The following is a 22,288-nucleotide window of genomic DNA, read 5'->3' as shown; positions in this document are numbered from 1 at the left end:
TCCAGAGAAGATCGAATCTATAAGCTATGACCAGAACACATCACCAGATGCGATATATTTAATAGATCCCGTAGCAAAGATTAAAAGGTTTTATTAAGGATCCATTACCTATGGGAACTGGGTTGGGTGGTATATGTGGCCTTTCTCAACCTAGCCTTTAAATATTGTAAAAATTACTTAAGTGTAATTAATAATAACAATCAAAGTTAATCTGTTTAAATATCTCTTGTAGTATCAACGGTATATTTCTAATGTAATTATTTAAATAGTGTTATATAACGAGATAATCTTCATTGTTATGATTGAATTATTATCAGTGTTAATTTAATATTTATTTTATAAATGTACGCGAGAATGTGATAATGACATGTTATCTTATACTAAATATACTATCGTTAATAACGTTTTTCGCGTAGTTTTTTATTTTTTTATATTTCAACTATTATTTATATACTAGGTTCCGGTCCCGGCTTCACACGGGTATAATAAGTGTCTATAAGCAGATTTTAGTATGAAAAACGAATTACATACATTACATTAGCAGCCTGTAAATTTCCCACTGCTGGGCTAAGGCGTCCTCTCCTTTTGAGGAGAAGGCTTGGAGCATATTCCATCACGCTGTTCCAATGCGGTTTGGTGGAATACACATGTGGCAGAATTTCGTTGAAATTAGACACATGCAGGTTTCCTCACGATGTTTTCCTTCACCGCCGAGCACGAGATGAATTATACACACAAATTAAGCACATGAAAATTCAGTCAAATTCAGATAACGAAAAACGAATATCCAAATATAAATTCTTCTTTTTCCAGCCAGGAAAGTTCAAATTATCGGCATTTATCAATTATAAAATGCACTTATTAGACATATAAACCTGCATCTTTAATCGCTCTGTTTATTGATGCAAGCCGTATTAAAAACAAAATCCGTTGCGTAGCTAAAAATATCTAAGCTTACGGACGTCGGGAATCGATTTTATTTTATACTGTGTAGAAATAAGCAGACATAGCATATGGAATAAGACATAGCAAGAGTCTTCGCCTCTAGTCCCTGGAACACTAAAATTGATACGCGATTCAAAATTTTATAGCTCTTTATCGTTATTAAATGCTATTGGAACCGAGAAGGTGAGACTGCAGACACAGTTTAAGAAGTATATGACGGATGAAATGTTGGGCGCTCAAAACAAAGACGAGTATGACAGTGATTTACAGAAACTGAGTTGCAAATGTACAGCAGTACATACCCCATACAATGGATCGTGTCACACATATAATACCGACGATTGGGAAGAAGGAGACAGCTGTATCAAGCGAGACAAATGATTTGCCAATATCATTCCAATACTGGATTGAGTCGCCTACTGGAGCTGGGTGTAGTGAATTATATACAATATAATTATATATAATTATATATAACAGATTATGTTTATTCTTGTGATCAAAATTAAAAATAATTACAATATTAATTATTAAAATTATATATTAATCATTAATTATATTCCACTAAATTAGTTTAGTTCTAAAAGTATTTGTAATATATATTTTTAAATAATCAATGCAATAATATCTTTGAACAATTTTTGTTTCAATGTTTTGTTTTAGTTCGAACGTGTTGTGTTAATTCTGTACAGACAGATTTAATATAAATTATATATAGGGAATTGAAAGTCATCGAAATTCACATATCAATTTTATTAAAATGTCTTTTCTCATACGAAGCTTGTAAATTCATTTAACTAGATACACCAATCTACTTTGCGTAATACATAATAATATATGTATATATTATATAATAATATGATTAAAATTCTATATTGTTTCACAATAAATAAATTTGCCAATATTTCTTTCATAATTAAGAATCACACACACAGAGATGATATTTTTGATTAAAATTACAGGTATGGTTAGCGTTCTGAAATATCCCAAACAATTATATTATTATACGAATAAATGAATTCAGAATAAATGAAACGTGTATTCTTATATTGTAATTATTATTAACGTAATAATTATTATTTATTATGGTTATATATGAATTAGTTATTTTATAGAACACTTTTAAATTTATTTACAAACATTTATATCTATGTGACTAAACGTATTCATTCATGAGGTTATTTTAAAAATTATTATTATAAAAATAAATGTAAAATAATTTTAATTGTAAATATATTTTTGTATCCATTAATTATAATAAATAAAAATATTATCACTATATCAAATAATTATTTATTTATTTATTGCTCGTGATATGCGACATAATTTCGTGCTTATTTTTTTAAAATCCAGAAATATATTTTATATTTTTTTGTATCTGTTAAATTGACATGAACGAGAAATGTTTTATTGTCCTTATTGTACATAAAATAATTTCACTTAAATAAATAAATTAATACAATCTTAATTAAGAGGAAGCCCAATCATTATAGGCTGTATTTAATTTATTATAGATATAATCTTGCATATTACTACTGGATATAATATATAGGGCTTTGCTAAACATATATAATGCAAACTAGAACACATTTATTATTAATACAATGGTATAATATGGTATAATATGTTATACATTAACAACGATTATGATAAATAACTATTCATTAAATTTTATATGAATTTGTAAATGGATTAAATGAAGGTACATTTAATTACATAATATTTATTTTATTAGAATATTTCGCTTATCTTGGCATTTTTAATGATTTTGTTAAAATAAATAAGTGATGTTATTATTGTTTTTAGCTTATTTATAGTACAAAATGTTTTCGTTATTTTAATTTTGAAATTAATTTAAGATATTAACAGAAAATCGAAAGTTTTAAACGAATCTTTATTCGCCGGAACGGTTTACAAATAAAAATATTTTGATATTTGTTCAAATAATATTATCGAGAGGACAATAAACTTTACATTTAAAAACATACAATGACATTATACATAGTGTTCAAAAAAATGCTGTCACAATAATGGTGCGGTTTTATCCACTAAAATATACAAGCACATTCAGTAATAATAAACATTACGAACTTTATTTAAGTCAACCTCCACGATTTGGAAGACTAACGGAGATCACAATCTAGTCAATAACACACGACTAATTCTACAATCATTGTTTAGACTTGTATACAGAATGATTTTACGGTTACAAAATGGACACAACCGATTATTTTTAAAACTATTATTTTGTTTTTTTTTTTTTCTAATGCAGATATATTACTAATTTCAATATCAAAATGACACGTCTATATTTTCTAAGGGAGTATTATATGTTGAAAATTATAGACCAAGAACCAATGGACGCTTTACGTCTCTTTACGCTTTTCAGACACTGGTAGTGGTATATTCAAATAAAGGAATATTACGCAAATAAGTACTCCGGAAAGTTCATGTAATTGATTAATGAAATTTAATTAAGTTTAGTTACGTGCATTATAGTGTAAATGAAAACATACGAACGTTATGTAATGAAATATATCACGTTCGTATGGTTCGATTTACGTGAAGATACTTATTATATTTTAGAATATTTATTTTATATTTTAAAACTTAGTAAAATAAAATTAGACATTTAAATTGAATAACGTGTTCTAGATATAAATAATAAATACTCCTCTTATCTCAGCTAGCTCTTGGACTACAATCTGTAACATTTTAAATTCTACTTGTAGTTACGATGCTAGCTTACGAAGGGCCAATATCATATACCAAGGGCCTTCGTGCTTTAGTGAACACTGACCGTGACCGTCGTTTTGATCAACCAAAACTAATAACTAATCATGTTCTGACATGATTCGTGAAATGAATATGGCAATTATGCCATAATTACACATATGGCATAAAAATATTTTAAACGAACTTTAATCGAGGTTTTTCTGTTCAAAGATGTTCCAGCGATCGCATTTGACGGGTGATGATCAAACACCGTTTAAAATACTTTTTTTCTTTCGTCTTTTAATCTCGATAATCTAAGTACATATATTATTAATATGTAGCCGATAAATATCTTTACACATATATTATTTAAAACATCAACGTTTTCAACACCAACTATACTCACTTGCATCAAATTTCAAACGTAAAGGTCTTAAAGGCCCGTTTACATCTACAGACATTTCACACGCATTATTTACAGACCGTTTATACTTTCCGATAAATGGAGTTTACAAGATCGTACAAACATTAAGCGTTATAGCTTTAATCAAAAAGCACATCCAAATAATCATGCAACAGCCTTAATAGCTAGCGAATCTACGTTTGAATCCAACTTCCTTTTTTTATTTTTTAATAAATTTACTGATGTTAAATGTCCTGTAAAGAGACATACCGCAATTTATCACATCCGCTACAAAATTAGCGAGCCAACATTTCAATACGAAAATAAAACGAACAAATATACGACACGATAAATAAATTATAATATAGGTTACAGTTCACGGCACATATAAAAGGTACATCCACAAAGGCCGTTCGTATCTCACGTCATGCAACTAAAACTTCGTTGGGAGATTAGGCGTTTCGTTTCACATTAACAGTTAATTCACTCCCTGAGGCGTAAAGAACAACACTTCCAAACTGAGTTTACACTGACTCATTTAAATGAGAGTTTCTTTCCCGCCAAGCTCGGTTAGTTCCGGATACGGACACTGACGCGGTGGGGAACGATCTCTCTTGGGTTGTTCCTCTGCATACTAGTTTTTCGACGTCAATATTGTCACGAACTCTGAAAAAAACAATATAATATATCAAGGGATTTTACAGTCAGGGAAGTTACTTCGCCAGAATAACAAAATATTATATCAAATAATCATTTAACATTTGTTGTTTTTACAGAAATTGATAGCCAGTTAGGTATTTTTTATTTAACTGGCGATCCCAATAACTCTAATATTGGTCTTATGAATGAAATAAGTTATTAAGTTAATCGTAACTTTTTGATTGGATAACTTCTTATGAGAGGGTAATCCGCTTCGTTACGTAACGCGTTACAGCGCCAGTGTGTCTGGCTTCCCTATCTATTACGCATCCGGCAGTGGTAGGCATGCTCCTCCCCTCTCACTCTAACCCACAGCGCTAGCTGTATTTCGGACAGTTTAAGTTATCACTTATGTCGGACGGACGTCCTGGCACGCACAGGTTTTTTTTCGAAGAACAATTTTTTTTTTATCTACTGATGTATTTTACAAAGTCAAAGTCAAAGCCAATTATATCGTCACCAGCACCAAATGTGTTTTTTTAAATCGAGCTTAGCATTGTGTCATCAAGTGGCTACTGGGTGACCCATACGCCAAGGTGCTGATTCGTAGTCACAACGCTTATATACATTGGCCCTTTCAAACATGAACACAAGAATACTAACTATTGATGTATAGCAGATGGCGATAATACGTGGGAGGTAGTTTAACCAAACGGGCATGCACAAAACCCTACCACCAAATAAAAATTACTCTCTCTTGCTATGCTCCTTATATCTTCTGTTTTATAAAATAATACTGACCATCGTAATTGACCATGCCATCACCATCAAGGTCAGCCTCACGTATCATATCATCAACTTCTTCTTCGCTAAGTCTCTCACCGAGGTTGGTCATGACGTGTCTAAGCTCTACTGAGGATATTAGCCCGTCGTTGTTCTTGTCAAATACCCTGAAATGTTTTGGAAGATATCTTAAAAATAGATTTAGTGAAAGAAGATAATTATATAAAAACAACCGCTATTGAAAGTACATATATTTTAATGCGATTAAAACATTTATTCTCATACTAATCACTGTTCGTTTTTAAGTCACTAATAAGGTGCAAAATTTTTAACCAATAATTAATTAAAACTAAGAAAAAAATGGCAAGTACAGTTTCTTGTGCTCATAGCATTATATATTATAATATAATTTGTTATAAAATATAATAAAAATGAACGTGCTACGTCATCAATTCAATAGAATTGTGTCACTCCCGATTAAATACTTTTCCTGACATCGTTAGACTCGAATACTAAAAAACTGGTACAATGGAAATCATTCATTCATTTTAAAACTGCTTATTAAGTAGTCAGTTGACTTTGACTGTTTTATAGCCATTCTGTGAAGGTATGACGCATAGCTATTCTATGAGAGGAGAAAAGTTAATTTTAGAATGTGAACAAAAATATACCTGAAAGCCTCTCTGAGTTCATCTTCGCCATCTGCTCCGCGCATTTTCTTAGACATCATCTGAAGGAACTCATTAAATTCAATCGTTCCATTGCCATCTTGATCCACTTCTTTAACCATATCTCGTAATTCAGTCTCTGGAAAAACATTTTGGTCCATTTTAACAATTGCTCTGTCAAAAAAGTAGACACAATAGTAAAACATAAGCCTTATACGTGACACACGGGACCGACAGGTTAAGATATCATCCATATTATAGATCCTTGGTTGGCAACAAATTGACCCGATAAGATCTTCAAACGGTAACCTTGAAAAAATATTATTTAACGTCAGACATAAGCACAAATCATGATCGCTGTTCATCGACAAGGCCGCCTCTTGTGCATCTTTCTTAAATGTGATTCTTCTTTTTGTTTACTGGTGTACAATAAAGAGTATTTTGATTTGATTTGATAATCACCAATTTCTCTAAATAAAAATACAAATCCCTTAAGCAATGAATATAATGCAATTATAAAACATTCGGCTTTTTCCGAGCCTGTTTTCTTGCATTTTATAAAAGCTGAGTATATTATACTGGCCATAAATAAAGAAGAGATCCGCACAGCTAGACATTTCATTTTGAGGATACCTTTTAAATGGGATTGTTTACTACGTAATGTTGTGTTGGACAATGGCTTTGTGAACCTTGTAAAATCGACCAACATAAGTTGAACCTTTTAATATTCGTATTGAAAATTTAACTCATAATCGTAGTTATTTTCTTTATAATATACATCAATCTTCTGCACGTGTGTGTATGTTACTGGACACCCTCTAAATGACTGGACGGATTTTTATGAACTATTATGTGTGTTTGAGCGGGTTGGATTGGTTGGACGCTGGACGGTTGATGGTAGGTGACGCTGCCATTTGGTTTCAGGATGTTCTTTAAATTAAAAATAAAAAATGTATTGTGATACTTTACTAACAAGTAGTCGGACGATTTGTATTTTATTTTTAGCAGAAAAGATGGTATGTTCAGTACACATGTGACAGGAATAAAACTAGATACCGTCCTATTTGTAATTTTAATCGCTTCGCAATTTATACATATTTTATAATATATATAACTAAAATTTCACTTCAAAATTTTACAACGAAACTTCCACTAAAAACTTTAAATAATATATTTTATTACATAATTAATACATAAATTTATTATTCAGATATTTTTAAAGTTGAATCAATTACATTAATTAGTTCCTGATCAGTAACGAATTATATTGCGTTACATAATAATTATACAAAACAAAATACAGTCGATTCAATTAAAACCCATCGAATTCAAACCGATCATTTATGTCAGCTTAAACAATTTAATAATAGCATTTATACTATTGCATTAATTGCTATTTATTTTACACAGTTGATTTTGAAAGAGACCACCTTACGTTGGTTAATGTTAGATAAAAATTCATGAAAATCCATTCATCCTGAGCCGCAAATTGAAACGTCTACCTTTGTATTCATTTATTCATTGGTATTCGTCCAAATATTGCGATTCACGCGGAATTCAGAGTGAAAAAGATGTACTATTAGCTTGAATTAGATAAAAAAGGAATACGATATAATAACGCATGAATTCTATATTTTAATAGCTGAAGTCAAAGCCAAAATCAAAATCATATCATCATAAAAGCTAAATTTCTTTAAAAACTAATCTATTTTTCTAACATCGTCTTGGAATACCTTAAAAATATCGTATACAAGATACCTCCGGATTAAATTAGTAAGACATTAGGCTCATTTTTTACCAATTGGTACACCATTAACAAATATTTGTGGAGATGTTAGTTCCGTTCTCTTGTTTACCGAAATATTGAGGATAACCTCAACTGCGAATATATTATGAAGGATTATTCAGTCAATAAGACAAGAAATGCCTTTAACATTTTGGAAAAACACAACCAGTGCTTCAATAAATTTCTCACAACTTTTTTCGAAAACGAGGAATTAAATCGTATTTATTAAAATAAACAACTATTAAATTTATAAATAATAATGAATATTTGTCTAGGGTACTTTGAATTTCTTCTTGTGATACCTGGGTTGATCTGTGTACGGCGTACGCCCAAGATTTTTTTATATGTTTGTCCTTCATTATTAACGTTCTATTTTTACCCTTTTCCTGCCTATACATATTTCATACAGGATATTATAAAAAATGAAGTTGTTAATAAATAATAATACCATATATATCCATGTTTGTATAATGAAGTAACTACGGAATATGTTACCAATTCTTTACCGTAGAATCTACATTCTGATCCAGTTAACTAATTTAACTTTTTTATATAACTATACAAAAGTAATTTTAAGAACTTAATTGAAAATAATTTATTTTTAGTTTGATTTTTATCACAGTTATTAAATTAACGCTTTTAAAATTTACGAGCATGACACTGGACAAATGTTGATGATGGCAAATTAAAAAGTAGGCAATTATCAATTTAAATTAAATAGGTAATTAGAGTTTCAATAACTTTGTAGACATTTGAAAATGGAACAGATTGTGGTGCTATAAATTTTGATAAGTATTATTTCCCAGAGCGGGAATCTCGAGCACTTAGCTGTCGGAGCGAGCGACGTTCATCTATCACAAAGGTTAGTAGCCTTTAAATATACACGCAAAAGCCACAGGTGAAACTTCGTCCTGAGTATTACTTCCAACGATCATAATACGAATATTTCAGTATATTACGTAGAATAACATGCTGAATAAATGATCACTGTGACGTGACGTTATTACAACATACTTTGTTAAAATGTTTACGTCGAATTGAGTTTTTTTCTAGAACAAGTATGTCTGTATACTTACGTGATTTGTGAAGTTAGTATTTAAAATGAAGATGGACTTTCCAGTCAAATTCCAATTAGCAAAATTCTCACTGGAGCGAAATAAGAGGAGAGATTGCATTGAGATATTAACGATGTGCCACTTTTACTATCAACCAGGGAAACTTATTAAAATATATCAAAAGTTAATATTTAAATCTTATTTAATACCTAAACTTAAAATTATGGATTTATCACGATTTTCATTATCATAAGGAGAAGAAATGAATACGATAGTGAACTAGAAGGACAGAAAGTGCTTGACGAGATTATACTTGACAGTCATAAATTTAGTATTAAAAATAATGCCATAAATTTATAAACTACAATGTACAATTAAAACATACAAGTTATTAAACATAACATAAAAAAAAAAAAAATTTCATTTTGATAGAAAGTTTTAAAATATGAAAATATTGACATACTTCCAGGTTTATAATTGAAATATATACTTGACGTAATTTAATGAGGATCGTAAATACAAAGAAGACGAAAAAAGCAAGCCCATTCAATCCCGAGACGCCTTTCCAATTACGATGAAATTAGGAAAAATAAGACGGACATCAAATCTACTTAAGATGGTTGAAATTTCAAAACCTTCATCATTTTCATTTCTTTGTACGTAATTTACAAAATTACTACCTCGTGTATTTATACTGCTGGCTTAAAATTTTATTTGAAGAATAGCAGATATGTATAATAAATTCCATATAGTTAAGCGTACTAGCAAAGAGATATAGCACCTTATGGTAAGTGATAACCACTGCACATTGACATTGGTACTCCAAGAAATATTAATAATTTCTCGAGCACGTCATCAGCCTTGGGAACTAAGATGTTATGTCCCTTGTACCCGTAGTTACATGGCAAACTCACTATTCAACCCTGATGTCCGTACCTGTAGCTCACTCACCCTTCAAATCATAACATACCAATACTAATATATCGCTGTTTGAATAACTCAGATGGACTTGCACAAAGACCTACCACCAAGTATGTGTGTATCAAGTGTTTTGAATGAATCTCAGTATGTATGCTGAGTAATTCCTGGAATAGGAGACGGTTTATTTGTACGAATAATATAAAGAATGAGGTTTTGAACCCAATATTATTGTTGGTACTTGCTCCAGTTTCAGCCGGTTAGTGGATTTAGGTGACAGCATTTATGAGACATGGATTAGCAAAACTCAGGAGACATACGCAAAAAAAACTTAAGTTATAGATGTTCTCCAGTAACGAAACGACTGAAGTGGAAAAAAAATGAAAGGTGGACAAAATTGGTCACTAATCGGTCCAAAGGGCAAGATAACAAATAACGACCTAACTTACGATCGGTAGATGAAATTAAAAAATAATCTGGAGGAGACAAGAAAACATATTTGATTAAGATTCACGTGTTTGAAAATTCCAAATAATTATAACGATTAATAAGTTCTTGTATTTATATCGTCTTAACGAATAATGATAGGCGACCAATCAGAGCAGAGAATTGCTATGAAGCTCGTATGTAATTGGTTCGAGGTAAAGAAATTATAATAGGTACGAATCCTATATTTTAACGATCGGAGATAGCTTATCAGTGCTGCGAATCTGCTGCTATTAGCTTTCTATGTAAAATTCGCTATTGGTTTACCTGTAAAATTAGTTACTTAACTATTACTATGTATTATCTGTGCTAATATTATCAATCCGTAAGTAATTCTTGTCTGTATGTTATGCTTCCACGATGAACCCGATGAAGGACATAGATTTTTATTTGTTATTACCTAATACTTACTAGTCGCATGAAATCTATACTATGAAAATAACTCGCTGTCTGTCTGTCGCTCTTTCATTGTCATAAGCCGAATTTGATAAAATTTGTGTATGAAGCAAACTTGCCATTCAAGGAATGACAATTTTGCCGAACACGTGACAACCAATTCCTTAAAAAGCAAGCGACAACAAGTGAATTAAAAAAGTATTAAATTAGTATTCAAATACTTGGTACGTGCTTGCGTTTATATAACGATGCCCAACCAACACATACTTAATAATGACGTCGACAAGAACAGTGATATTTCGCTTAAGTATAACATTTTATCACCTAGCATACTATAATCATAACTAGCAAACCGCCGCGGCTTTGTTCGAGTACAATTTATTCATTTATAAATGTATATGATATAAATATAATTCATACCTTATCAAGCAATGTTCTTAATTAATCTTTCGACCAGCGTCCATCTTTTTTTCGAAGATTACCACCTTCATATAAATAAACAAGTTCTACCGTTAACATTTCATATGACATTACGCACACAAATAAATATTATAAATATACGTAATGTAATAAAATGACAAACACTGACGATCGCCAACTATTTTGTATGTCTGGCAGAAACATCCGGATACGAATGTAGTTTATGTCTTGCCACAACAAATATTAATCAAATCAAATTATATTTGTTTGATTATTTATAGAACGGTAAATATAGTTAATTAATGCTAATTATAAATTAATGACAGAGTTATTGTGGCATTCGTTTTAAACAGTGACACATTAACCATAGTTATGTATTCAAATATTACCAGTAGGTTGTTTAAGCGCGTTTCAATTGTTACATCTCAATACTATTTTTACGATATTTCAGTACACGATTTTACAAATGGTTCAGAAAAAAATTAATTTTTTATTTATTTTGATGAATTTAATGGTATTTGGAATAATGACTACAAATAAGATAATATTTAAATTACCAAAGATTCACCCTTGATTGTATTACTCAACCCGAGAAATTAGTTTTTTGAGTTTAGTTCTCGGGTTTGAGAATTTTTAAGAAACTGATTTACTTATACGATATTACTTTTGTTTAAATGAATAAAGATTAAATTACCGAAAAACGTCACTGATCAACGTGCGTTGTTAAAGTTTAAACTAGACATAGAGACTTGGAATTTGGAGGTGATCTACGATTTTAAATATTACGCAGATACATTGATGATTGTAAACGTGCTTATTCTATATATGTATATATACATATATAGTCTATACCAATTGAAGAAGGAACGAACATCAATGTTGTTTACACCTTTAAAGGCGTATCACTTTGAATATTACCCACATCAGATATTAATTTTAAGTGCTTAGTGATAAGGCGACGGTGTAACTATTTCAAAAAAATAAACAAAAAAACCTTAGATTAACGCATTCCATGCGATTTATCCCTATATTATTTGCGCTACTAACAGCTCTCGAATAATATATGTATCTTTATTTACAATACAACACTAGTTCACTTAACTAACTAAGTACGTAACATAACTAACTAAGTAACATCTTCGTCGAAGTTCAATACGTATTTTTTTCCAAAATACATAATTAATATCATAGATTATTATTAAAGCTCTCGACCAATGACAGCGCGTTAATTCGATGTCAAATATTGTTTATTTGGCTTTTGTCTTCTTTTGGTTGGAATAGACATATCGATATTGTTATACAATATAAGTTGGTCCATTGTACATACAAGACGTATATCATGATTCAAACAAAAACCTTCTCTTATTCATTTTTTTAGATTAACAGAGATATTATGATGATGTTAATTTTATCTTCCCTTATTTCGTGATTAGTTATGTTTATTTATATTATAATTACGAAAGTATTATGTGTCTTTGCTGACTATTCGTAAGGCACTCAACCAACTGCAATGAAACTTCGCTTCGAACTAACCTGGGACCTCGTGAAGGACAAAGGCGTATAAATAACGAGATTCATATGAAAATTAATCGCACGTAAAGTTACATTTGTATGTTAATTAAAAAGTTATTTTCGATTTCATTTAACATACATATTTTCATAAATTCTTAATATTCGTTTTCATTTCTTATACATTAAAGATTTGCTCTACATTAAGGCGAGTGATATGCAAGAGTAATATGGATTATTTCTTAATATAAACGTCTTACAGTAGAAACCATACCGAAATTTAACAAAGTTGTCCATCGGCGCCGTGGCTTAGTTGGTTAAAGCGCCTGTCTAGTAAACAGGAGATCGTGAGTTCGAATCTCGCCGGGGCCTGGTTGATGATTTATTTTTATTTTTATATTATATTCGTATTTTGTAAATAACCTTATTTCATGCTGTAATATTATTATATTAAAGAAATAATAAAATCAATGTTTCTTACGAAATATTAAACTGATAACAGATAACTAATTATGATTCGCTCCAGAGCGAATTGTTTGAAATACATGGGGTGTATATATATGATTTTACTAATATATTCATTATACAAGTCTTTTGGATCCTTACAATCCAAAATATTGATTTAGCCTATTAGATAACCTTCGAGAAAAACTCTTAAGACTATGATAAAACAATGCCGTCTTCTTTTTTCAAATGTAAAATCAATAATGACTGAAAGAGAACAAAAATGTTCAACGTAACACCCTAAACGTTCCTAAGTCAGCTATAATCCCGTTAAACTTTACAGCCATACATTTCATACGAACTTTATTTTTCGAAAGGATTATGCCGAAGACGTACACGACACGTGTCACCTTCGTGTGTCTGTACAGAAATATTCAGAAACAAATGAATACGATACAATAACATCTAATTGGTATTTTTAGTCGTACTCCTGTTATTTTTGGCAGACATTCTAATTAGTTCGTAGTAGCTGACAATATGTTTTTGCTTATGAATGGAGTTTGAAAATTTATATACGTTTAGGTTATCATGGAAAGATAGATATCAGAAATAATCTTACTTTGCATTTATGAAGGAGGTCCAATTCCTTATCGATCCATTGTCATTTTTAGAATGACGGAATTGTAGTAATTTCTGTGACGAACTCTAATTTGCAAAATTGAACTTGTATTTTCTATTTTATTAATGACTCAGAACACTTTGAAAGTATTATAATTAATTTTATAAACCAATCAGGTGTCGTTTTTATTTTTGATATCATAAAATAATCACCAATCAGATGTATAGTTTTGTTATGTTATATATTATTGGACATCAAGTGTCCAGGTGTGCTATCATTAGGTGTGAGATATCTGTAATTATCTACTGACAAAATACGTCAAATTACCTGACGGTCTCTGTCCCAGTGATCTCATTACAACTCCCAGCTCAGCCATCGTGATGGTACCATCTTCGTCTTTGTCGAACAGCATGAAGGCTTCCTTGAATTCTGGAACAATTTCATTTAATTACTACTTATAATAAAATAATTTATTAACTATGAAAACAGAATTTGTAGCTACCACGATTGTGAACACCACAAAGACCTCTTGCATGCACCATCAGCTGTTCTTAATGAATAGGAAGCACTTGGTATCTCTGTCTTCTGGTATATATGTAAGTGTAATTATTTACAGAAGAGAGCGAACAAATGAGAAAGTGTTAAAGTGTATATTTGTTAAATAGGATATGACTAGTCATATCTTTTACAACTTAACCAGCCAAATCCAACCAACATTGGAGCAGAGTAGTGGGATAAACTGCAAAACCTTCTCAAAAAGGAAAGAAGGCCTCAACCCAACAATGGGACAATCACAGGCCTCTTTACTTTTGAATTTATATCCTTTACCTTTTATTTCTAATTTGTTACTTGTTAAAAAAAGGGATAAATACCGACTCCAATAATATCAGGGTAATCGAATTGAAGATATGCATCGTATAAATGTTGCAAACGCCTTTTAAAATCCAATAACATTGAATAGAAACGTCATTTTAAATTGGTGGTTAGACTTTGTGCAGCCCACCTGAGTAAATACAATGATCATTATTGCTTACATTGTTCGTATATATATATTTTTAATAGTGATAGTAAGTGGTCACCACTAGTCATACACTGATGCTGTAAAAAATGAATACCGTTCCTTACAGCACCAATGCGCCACCGATCTAGCGAACTAAAAAGTTATGTCCCTTGTGCCTGTAGTTACACTGGCTCAAGCACCCTTCGAACCGGAACACAACGATAATACCAATCAAATGGCATTTTTTCCTTTCCTCGAAACATATGAAATAATGATTCGGAGATTTAAAAAAAAAGCTTTGTATTGACAAAATTTAATAAGATAATTAAAGTTTTTCGGAAAATCATCGCTTGTAATGTTCTTAGGAAATTCGAAGACTCGTAAATGGATAGACGTCGTGCCAAAGCGCTTGATGTTTCTATTTGTTAGCGAGACACATACATTATGTAATGGGTGATGCTGGTGATGACATTACGACGTGACAAATATCACATTAAATTATTATTATTAGAATGGGCGCGGTGGCAGGGGCTTAGATCTCACCAAAACACTGAATGCGCTTGGGTACGAGTTTCAACTTTCGTAGCCGGCAAAAAGAGTTTTTCTTTTTATGGTTGTTCATCAATCTATAAATTGTATACAGACCCTTATTTTATCCGAGTGAAGCTGGAGACAATAGCTAGTTAATAATAATAAACTGTCTCTATACTGGAATTAGTTTCAATGCGATGTAAGAAAAAAATTACGTTTATAATGTACCGGAATGGGTTTTGTGGGACTGCTCTGTTCTGGTTTGAATTTTTAATGTGCAAGTAATAACAGGTAGAAGTGATCACTTATCATCAATTACTATTTACTTAGTGCTAGGGCTTTGTGCAAGCCTTTCTGTGTTGGTACCAACCACCAATTCGATCACCAAACAATAATTTTCGATACTGTTGTGTTTCGGTCGAAGAGCAAATGTAACTACAGGTACAAGGGACTTCTTAGTACCCCAGGTTGGTGTCAGATTGGTGGTGTAATGGTTAATATATCTCACGGCACCAATGTCTATGGGCGATAGTGACTGCTTACCATCAGACTCTTTCATCTAACATCCAACTATTTTATTTAAAAAGTGTGTTGTTACTTTTTTACAATAAACTTAAAAAAAACACCTTCCACTTTAATTTTACTAGTTTCATATTTGTAACGAGTAGGTACTATATTGTACGCCTTAAGGTTACAAATATTATATTGTATTATGTATATGTATATGCAACTTTATACTGAGAATTGTTACTTAAACAATTTCATTGCCAGATCCAAAAAATACTATCTCGATAAAACAGATTTTTCTTCTCAGTTTTTTCAATATCAATCAAATATATCTATGGAAATTCGTAAAATATGTTTACTTAAAATGTTCAATATTGTTTCTTCCGAATTTTGACCATTGAGCAAACTAGTATTTATACATATAAAACGAGTATTTAGTTCAAAGTTACATACCTGCGACTTGTTCCTCTGTAAGGCCATATTCTGACTGAAATAAAAAAAAAATCACTTATTAAAAACTTAACCTTCTTAATTTTAATTATATATTATATGTTAAAATTGATAGGAACTTTACTGATAAGGATTTTATTTATAAAATTTTTCATTTTATTGTCTAACATAATTTACATAATACATATATGTACATGTATTACGCATAAATTCCATATAATAACTGTTTACCTCCAAAAAAAATACATCATCATTTTTTATCATTGGGAAATAAGTTTTCCAATGGATAGTAGAAGCTGAGACATCAAATCCATCTCACTTTATATTTTACTCTGAACGTAATAAATTAGCATGACAATATAGATTTACTTACTAAAACTCATTAAATTAATATTTTTTATAATATTAGCTTCATAAATATTATCTAATTATTAATTTTTTTGCTGTCTTTACTGTTAGTCTTCTCACGCACACTAAGACATTTTGTAAACACGAGCGTAAGACAATACTAACGCACACCGATACTAAAAATTTTCATAGAGGGGTGAGTGAATACTTGATGAATACATACTTTAATTAAACTTTGGCATAAAACCACGTTTTACTGTCTCACAACCAAAGTCTCTAAAAAGAACAATAAATCAGTCCTTTGTATATTTTAAAATTAAAAAGTTATTTTATGTAATATTTAATAGGTACTTAGTCATAAATTGGCTTTTATTATTTATATGAACGACCATATGTAATTTTATTTCTTAAAATTATTAAAACTAACTGAAAATTGTCGAGTTGTAAAATCACTGGTCAATCTACGTATTCTTCGGTATTCCTTGTTGTAAATGTCGTCCACCGCAGTTCCCGCCATTTTTAAATAAAAATATAACAATATATCCTGACGAACAATTTACATCTGGTCAACTTTTTATCATCGAACTTTTTCCAATACTGGCACAAAAATGCTTCGTCAAATGTCTTGAACAAAAAAAAAAATCACAACACTCAAAAATGGAACGCGAGCTTCGAATTCAATGCCGGTCGGTTCGCGTTAAATTCAACATATCAATACGTGATACTTTTTTTTTTTAAATTGCTGTTGACATTTTTTATTTTTTAAATCGAATAGCAATAAAGGTCGCTTGACACGCGCGGCGACAATGACAGCTGGGTATATGTAGACTCTATATTTAAATTGGATTTTTGCGCTATAGCAAATGAATATCTATAATGATGCCAAAATTGTTTCATGCACGTTGCTTTAGTTTTTGCGTAAAAATAACTTGTTTAGTTTATTGTTTAGAATTTAAAATTAATATTATTGCTAGAATAATAAATATTTGTTTTTGGAAATAATAAGAATGGTTTTGATATAAATGATTACAGAGTATTTCAAGTATAATATTTTAGTTATCGGCAGAAAAAAATATAATTATATTGGTCTGTGGTAAGTTTAATAAATACAATTACGTAGAACATGCGGTCATTGTAGATTAAACGAATATTTCCGTGATCTTGGCACAGCGAGAATCATTTGGAACGGGTCACTTTTGGCGGGAAAATTATGGATACTTCAATGTCTCGAAATCTTTGTTATTATTCTAAATTAATAGTTATCATGCTTGATGATCCGATTATTAAACTAACAGCTGTATATTTATGTGATGATTCATTATTAATAAGGAATGTTTGTGATGCAAAATAAAATTAAGAATGATATATATTAGGTTCACAAGCATATTACGTTAGCTACATAACCCATAGGGAGGAAACCCATCGCCCGGGGGACCGGGACGTGTATGAAAAAATAAATGTTTCCTTAATTTTATTAAAATATATATTATAAGCATTATAATATAATATCAACGTAGACATTTTATACCGCTATGAATTTATAATATTTTTACCGCCGATTGCATGCACCTTGTAGCGTATAACTAATATTTAAAAGAAGAAGAGCGCGAGATCGTCTGCCTCAAATGTTCTTTTTTTAAATTCCTTTTTCGGGTTTACTGTATTTGCCGTTTTATTTTTTTGCAATTTTGGCTTGTTATTATAACTTGAGATATTTATATATTTGTGTACTTATTTTTATTCAAAAGTCATAATCATTTCTGTTGTGTAAGAATACTAAATGCCTGTCATGCTTATGATTACAATTTGATTTTCTTATATGCAATCGAGTTCGAAATTCAAATAACGAAAACTTCGATTGGATTACAATATAAATTATGCAAGCTCGTTAACACGAACCAACAATGACATCTGTTTTAAATAAGACGAACTATTTTAGTTTTTAACTAAAAAAACAGATGGCAGCACGTATTTGTTAAAACATTAAAAAGTTAAAATGAAAAAACTAAATACGATTGGGTTCTAAGTTTGAATTTCCTTTTGTATGTCTATTTAAAATGTTTTTTTTTTTACGTTCGTTTGAAATACATTACTGTGACATTGAGAAGATAGTCTTCTTGGTTTAATTATCTCTGGAAATATTGGATTCCACAACTCAACGAAGCCCTTGCGTACAACAATAAAATACTTTTACGACAAGATATGACCTTCCTTGTGAAGACAAAATTTTTCCGGGTGGGACCAAGATTATTACAACATAATAGCCGGATATTGGAAATCAGTAACAGCTTAAGTGCCATTCATTTATTACGTAAGACTATTTTCGCTTGTTTTTGACCACCTCTCCGCCATTATAAGTAAAAATAAAAATAGGCCGACCCCCTCCCCCCTGTTTAATATTTATTACGTAAGAATCTAAAGGAAATAATGAATACACGTTTGGTTTATTTTAATGTTTATGTTTCAAAGAATCAATTTTTTGAAATATTTATTCGTAATTTCAAAGGTACTAATAATCTTTATTTTTTGACCACCCGTTGCCATGGAAATGGAAATATCGTTTTATACCTATACGCATCCGATCGAACCTCGATTCGATTTTTCGAACCTTCGATTGTCGAACCTTTTTCAAATAATTATAGCTTTGTGCATTTTTTTTATCTTACGTAAGAACTATCGAGATTCCTTCCCACCCCTTGTATTCAGCTCTATGCCTCCTACTTTTTGAGAATTAACTATGTTTATTTTGAAATAGCTGGATAACGATTATCCATCATTATTGTAATGTGTAATTAAAACATTCGACCATTTGTCTTCTTTTAAAAATAAACAAGAACTAATCGGATAGTTACCACAGATCAGCGTTTAATACTCAAAACAGTCGTTATATCGTTCAGCCTTTGACATAAATCAACGTCATCATCATCGTTTTTCAATTTCAAGGAGCCGTGAAATTTCATCGTCGAAAATAATAAACTATTAAACACGGTATGTGATTAAAGAAAGCGGTAGACCGGAGTGTGTTTACGCCTTGTCTTTTACCTCTCGTAAAATTTTCGTCACGTTAACGCAGAGCACTATTCTGGTAATATTAAAAAAAAACTTTACATAAAAATACATCGAATAAAATTAATAATTTTGTAGGAATATATTCGAAAGTCATTTATATTATCGAAATAAACGACTCTGAATACATACTGCATAATCATGTTCAATTTTAATAATGGTGTTATTATTCTTTATATAAGGTATTCATAAGAATTTTTTTTTTATGATATCGGTAGCCGGACGAGCAAATGGGCCACCTGCTGGTAAGCGGTCACCACCGCTCATAGACAATGTCATCGTAAGAAATATTAGCCATTCCTTCCATCACCAATGCGCCACCTACCTTGGGAACTAAGATGTTACTTCCTTGGTGCCTGTATTTACACTGGTTTAATCACCATTCAAAACGGAACACAACAATACTGATGAGTGGATGGTACCTACCCAGACAGGCTTACACAAAGGCCGTACTACTAACAAATTGTCATATCTAAATGTATTACCTGTACAATTAATTAAGGCAGATGACCAAATTGATCACAGAAATATTAGTTGCCCGTCCTTAATCGTGTCAGAAATATTGACTATTCCTGAAACCATCAATGTCTGTCAATCGTAGCAACTAAAATGATATATCCCTTATGTTCGAATACGCATCATTCGAGTTAGATCACAGCAATAATTCCAAATTATAACTAGAATAATTATGATTCTTATTGCTGAAAAGGTTCTTAGACGGGTGTGCCACAGATAAAATATAATACATTTTGACAGTTGAAGATGATGATTGATTTAACAATATATAGAATCTTAAATCATACTGAATTGACCTGAACATACTAACGTACTGCTGGCGATAAATTTGTAAACGTCATTCCTTTCATTCAGATTGATTAGAACTGATCGGGTGTGTTTGACAGTTACAGTTCGAAAAACAAATATAAATCAAATAATGACACAAGGGCTGGATCATATATCGGAGTATCGGAATTGCGATTCAATGGGAAAATGCAGCTTGAAATTTTGACCGAATTTGTACACTATATATATTTTAAACTAGCTGTGCCCGCGACTTCGTGCGCGTTGTTTGAATTTAAGTTATTTGGATATTGTAGCATGCTTTTATTTTTATTCTATATATAATTCTAAAATAAAAGTGAGTAAGTAAGCCTAAGTTACTCCTTATTGCATCCGCTATCTGCCAGTAAATGTCCTGCCGAAATCGGTTCAGCCGTTCCAGAGATTAGCCGGAACAAACAGACAGACAAAACTTGTAAAAAATGTTATTTTGGTATATGTACCATGTATACATACATAATATGTATACATACATATTATGCATTTATTAAAATGGGTTATTTTAATATTACAAACGGACACTCCAATTTCGTTATATGTATAGATTAACGTTGATAATCCGAAAATAATAGGTATTTTATCGAAACAATATCGCTTGAAGTTTCCAGAATAATTCCGCCAATCGTAAATCTATTCCAGGACTTGATGGCCCGTTTTTCAAAGTGGCGTAAGATGAAACGAACGCTTACTTTATGTTAAAAGACTTTGTGACTGAAATTAGAAATTTTAAGTATTGTCGCTTTCTGGTGTAGCCCGTTGCGAAGTTTATTATTGGCACTTGATCTTTAATTATCTATCAACTTTGACTTTTAAACCGTTGTAACATAATACAAAACTTATAATATAATATATTTACATATTTTATCAAAAATATCAGTGTTAAAAGTTTAAGCCTTCTTTAAATTCATTTGAAAAGTCCACCTGCAAAACAATTGATCGAACTTTGTGTTATTGTTTCATGAAACCGGTTTTATCCGAATGTATCTAGATAATTTGAAATGGTAAAAACCAAATCGAATTATGATGACTAATACTATATTTTAGGTACAAGCACGTATGTCATGTCAATATATAAATTAAAAATATATCTACCATCAGCTCATTATTAGCTTCCATTGAAAAAAAAGTCGGTAGTTATTGTTTTTCAATAATGATTGATGTCTATGATTGTCTAGTTGGGATATTAATAATAAATATTATTTTTAAAGGAAAATTTCAGTTTAAATATTGTTCTATTTTATTTTTATCTATTTTATATGACGGAAAATTAGACCAGCTGATGTCAAATGGTTACCAATGCTCATATAAAAAGGCGTCTTACTAAAAATTATATCTCAAACGTGCCTCCAAACTTGGGAACAGAGATGTTACGTCACATGTGTAGTTGCACGGACTCTCTCACCCTTCAAATCGGAACACAATAATACTCAGTATTATTGTTTGATGGTAGAATAGATGCCGAGAGGTGATTTAGCAGAAAAAAAGTCCCAAGGCACAAATTCCTAAATCCTCTGGCATTCAGGTATAAGCAGCTTATTCAGAATATAACATGATTTTAAGGTATTATTGCCTTCTTTCGATTGATGAAATGTTTCGTTATAAATTTCGTTATTGGTACACAAAAGATTCATCGCCTTCGTAGTTAATCTATCTAAAAAAAGTGTATTTACATATATAAAGACAGATTTATTACCTACTAGCTGTGCCCGCGACTTCATGCGCGTTTGAACTCAACAAAAAAGTTCCGTCAAAAACGGTCCAGC

The 22,288-nt window shown here is 30.8% G+C and overlaps 1 protein-coding gene and 1 non-coding gene across 3 annotated transcripts in view; one reads left to right on the top strand and one right to left on the bottom strand.

The window, feature by feature from the left end:
- Positions 1–4,397: 4,397 nt before the first annotated feature.
- Positions 4,398–22,288, bottom strand: part of LOC125068124 (calmodulin-A-like) — a 67,732-nt gene continuing 49,841 nt past the window's right edge. Inside the window, exons 1-6 of one of the 2 annotated variants that reach the window (XM_047677142.1) lie at positions 17,047–17,421; positions 16,275–16,308; positions 14,111–14,212; positions 6,154–6,289; positions 5,501–5,649; positions 4,398–4,726 (exon numbers count right to left, since the gene is read on the bottom strand). In XM_047677142.1, the coding sequence (XP_047533098.1) occupies positions 4,695–4,726; positions 5,501–5,649; positions 6,154–6,289; positions 14,111–14,212; positions 16,275–16,308; positions 17,047–17,136 (543 nt within the window). In that variant the 5' untranslated portion in view covers positions 17,137–17,421 and the 3' untranslated portion in view covers positions 4,398–4,694. Of the gene's footprint in view, positions 4,727–5,500; positions 5,650–6,153; positions 6,290–14,110; positions 14,213–16,274; positions 16,309–17,046; positions 17,422–22,288 lie in introns of those variants that run through there. The other variant, XM_047677141.1, reaches the window with a different exon arrangement.
- Trnat-agu lies at positions 13,019–13,092 on the top strand. Its single transcript has one exon. It is a non-coding gene; the product is annotated as a tRNA-Thr (tRNA).

Source organism: Vanessa atalanta, chromosome 13 (genome assembly GCF_905147765.1).
Source record: "Vanessa atalanta chromosome 13, ilVanAtal1.2, whole genome shotgun sequence".
Lineage (NCBI taxonomy): Eukaryota > Metazoa > Arthropoda > Insecta > Lepidoptera > Nymphalidae > Vanessa > Vanessa atalanta.
Note: the sequence above shows the minus strand (reverse complement) of the source record. Positions and strands in the feature narration are given on the sequence as shown.